This window comes from Chaetura pelagica, unplaced genomic scaffold, assembly GCF_000747805.2.
Source record: "Chaetura pelagica isolate M959 unplaced genomic scaffold, ChaPel_1.0 scaffold1347, whole genome shotgun sequence".
Lineage (NCBI taxonomy): Eukaryota > Metazoa > Chordata > Aves > Apodiformes > Apodidae > Chaetura > Chaetura pelagica.
In genome coordinates this window covers 9,286-12,776 of record NW_009953949.1, presented here as the reverse complement: position 1 = coordinate 12,776, position 3,491 = coordinate 9,286, and the positions used below count along the sequence as shown (strand labels likewise).

Below are 3,491 nucleotides of genomic sequence, written 5' to 3'. Positions count from 1 at the left end.
GGGGGGGTGGGCGTGCCCCCCACTCCAAAACGTGCCCCCCCCAATAAATGTCCCCTCTTGGGACCTCCATAGCACCCCCAAATCACCCCCAGGATCCCCTAAGGTCCCTCCCAGGGTCAATAGGGATCAGCTCATGGGAGGTGAGGAGCACCTGGAGCTTTACCTGCACCTCCTGCTGAGCTGGAAGATCATGGGGGAGGGGGTCTGGGTGTCACCCCAGTGTCCCCAAAGACATCCAGCTGCCCAGGTGTCACCCCATGTCTCCCTGTGTCCTCAGCTGTCCAGGTGTCACCTCCAGGGCCCCAGCTGTCCAGGTGTCACCCCATGTCCCCAGCTCTCCAGGTGTCACCCCAGTGTCCCCAGAGACACCCAGCTGTCCAGGTGTCACCCCAGTGTCCCCAGCTGTCCAGGTGTCACCCCCAGGTCCCCAAAGACACCCAGCTGTCCATGTGTCACCCCATGTCCCCCTGTGTCCTCAGCTGCCCAGGTGTCACCCCAGTGTCCCCAGCTGTCCAGGTGTCACCCCAGGTCTCCAGCTCTCCAGGTGTCACCCCCATATCCCCAAAGACACCCAGCTGCCCCCCTCACCTTCATCTTGAAGGCCTTCTTGCCCCCCTTCATGGCGTTGTCGTCGAAGGAGAACTCGTTCTCCCTGATGATGGCCCTGCTGTCCTTGTCCCCAGTGTAGGTGACCACGTAGAAGGCCGGGGCCCACATCTGGAACTCCCGCTCCCAGTTGATGATGGTGGAGAGGGGGGCACTGACGAGGAACGGGCCCTTGGTGTGGCCCTGGGGGACAGCGCGTCACACGGGGACACGGGGACGGGGCCCTTGGGGACGTGGGGACAGTGTGGGACAGGGGCCTGGGGGACATGGGGACAGTGTGGGACAGGGGCCTGGGGGACATGGGGACAGTGTGGGACAGGGGCCTGGGGGACATGGGGACAGTGTGGGACAGGGGCCTGGGGGACATGGGGACAGTGTGGGACAGGGGCCTGGGGGACATGGGGACAGTGTGGGACAGGGGCCTGGGGGACATGGGGACAGTGTGGGACAGGGGCCTGGGGGACATGGGGACAGTGTGGGACAGGGGCCTGGGGGACATGGGGACAGTGTGGGACAGGGGCCTGGGGGACATGGGGACAGTGTGGGACAGGGGCCTGGGGGACATGGGGACAGTGTGGGACAGGGGCCTGGGGGACATGGGGACAGTGTGGGACAGGGGCCTGGGGGACATGGGGACAGTGTGGGACAGGGGCCTGGGGGACATGGGGACAGTGTGGGACAGGGGCCTGGGGGACATGGGGACAGTGTGGGACAGGGGCCTGGGGGACATGGGGACAGTGTGGGACAGGGGCCTGGGGGACATGGGGACAGTGTGGGACAGGGGCCTGGGGGACATGGGGACAGTGTGGGACAGGGGCCTGGGGGACATGGGGACAGTGTGGGACAGGGGCCTGGGGGACATGGGGACAGTGTGGGACAGGGGCCTGGGGGACATGGGGACAGTGTGGGATGGGGGCTTGGGGACATGGGGACAGTGTGGGACAGGGGCCTGGGGGACATGGGGACAGAGTGACACGTGGGGACAGTGTGGGATGGGGGCTTGGGGACGTGGGGACAGTGTGGGACAGGGGTCTGGGGGACATGGGGACAGTGTGACACGTGGGGACAGTGAAGGATGGGGTCTTGGGGACGTGAGGACAGTGTGACATGTGGGGACAGTGTGGGGCAGGGCATGGGGACAGTGGGACACGTGGGGACAGTGTGGGACAGGCTTTGGGGACGTGGGGACAGTGTGACATGTGGGAACAGTGTGGGATGGGGGCTTGGGGACATGGGGACAGTGTGGGACAGGGGCCTGGGGGACATGGGGACAGAGTGACACATGGGGACAGTGTGGGATGGGGGCTTGGGGACGTGGGGACAGTGTGGGACAGGGGTGTGGGGGACATGGGGACAGTGTGACACGTGGGGACAGTGAAGGATGGGGTCTTGGGGACGTGAGGACAGTGTGACATGTGGGGACAGTGTGGGGCAGGGCATGGGGACAGTGGGACACGTGGAGACAGTGTGGGACAGGCTTTGGGGACATGAGGACAGTGTGATATGTGGGGACAGTGTGGGGCAGGGCATGGGGACAGTGGGACACGTGGAGACAGTGTGGGACAGGCTTTGGGGACGTGGGGACAGTGTGACATGTGGGGACAGTGTGGGGCAGGGCATGGGGACAGTGGGACACGTGGGGACAGTGTGGGACAGGCCTTGGGGACGTGGGGACAGTGTGACATGTGGGGAGGGTGTGACACAGGGAGAGGGGACCAGGAAGGTGACACCAAGGGCCAAGCAGGAAACACCAGGGGTCATTGGGGTGACCCCAGGGCTCAGGCAGGTGACACCAGGGCCTGGGCAGGTGACCCCAGAGGTGAAGGGGGAGACCCCAGGGGCTTGGGCAGGTGACCCCAGGGGTTAAGGTGGAGACCCCAAGACCCACGTGGGTGCCACCAGGGACCAGGCAGGTGACCCCAAGACTTGGACAGGTGACCCCAGGGCTTGGGCAGGTGACCCCAGGGCCAAGGCAGGTGACCTCAGGGCCAAGGCAGGTGACCCCAGGAGTTAAGGTGGAGACCCTTGTGGGTGCCACCAGGGACCAGGTAGGTGACCTCACAATGGGGCAGGGGACCCCAGGGCCAAGGCAGGTGACCCCAGGGGTTAAGGTGGAGACCCCAAGACCCACGTGGGTGCCACCAGGACTTGGGCAGGTGACCCCAGGGGTTAAGGTGGAGACCCCAGGGCCCCTGTGGGTGCCACCAGGGCCCGGGCAGGTGAACAGAAGACCCAAGTGAGATGCCCTCACCTCCTTATAGAGGGAGTAGAGGAAGACGATGGTCTGGATGGTCTTGCCCAGGCCCATCTCATCAGCCAGGATGGTGTCTGTGCTCTGGGCCCAGGAGAAGCGCAGCCAGTTCAGCCCCTCCAGCTGGTAGAGGTGAAGGGTTCCCCCCGTGGCCGTGATGAACCGGGGCTGGGTCTCGTACTTCACCGTGGGCTGGGGGGGAGTGGGGGGCAGTGATGGGGGACCCAGGCATCCGGGGGGTCAACCCCCCTCCCCAGACCTCCCCTAGAGGGTTATTAACAACATAGAGGCCATGGAGGACCCAGGCATCCGGGTGGTCAACCCCCTCCCCAGACCCCCCCAGGGGAGAATTAACAACATGGAGATCATGGGGGACCCAGGCATCCGGGGGGTCAACCCCCCTCCCCAGACCTCCCCTAGAGGGTTGTTAACATGGACATTATGGGGGACCTAGGTATCCGGGGAGGACCCAGGCATCCAGGGGGGTCAACCCTCCTCCCCAGACCCTGCTAAAGGGCTATTAACAACATGGAGGTCATGAGGGACCCAGGCATCCAGGGGAGGGACCCAGGCGTCCAGGGGAGGGACCCAGGCATCCAGGGGGGGATCCAGGCATTCGGGCACTCACATCATT

General features: G+C 65.0%; 1 protein-coding gene across 1 annotated transcript in view; it reads right to left on the bottom strand.

Annotated features, from left to right (window-relative positions):
* Positions 1 to 3,491, bottom strand: part of LOC104392413 (chromodomain-helicase-DNA-binding protein 3-like) — a gene marked incomplete at both ends in the record, with an annotated part of 29,937 nt that overhangs the window by 17,446 nt on the left and 9,000 nt on the right. The window contains 3 exon segments of the mRNA XM_010001808.1: positions 87 to 175; positions 589 to 789; positions 2,858 to 3,054. Coding sequence (XP_010000110.1) covers positions 87 to 175; positions 589 to 789; positions 2,858 to 3,054 — 487 coding nt within the window.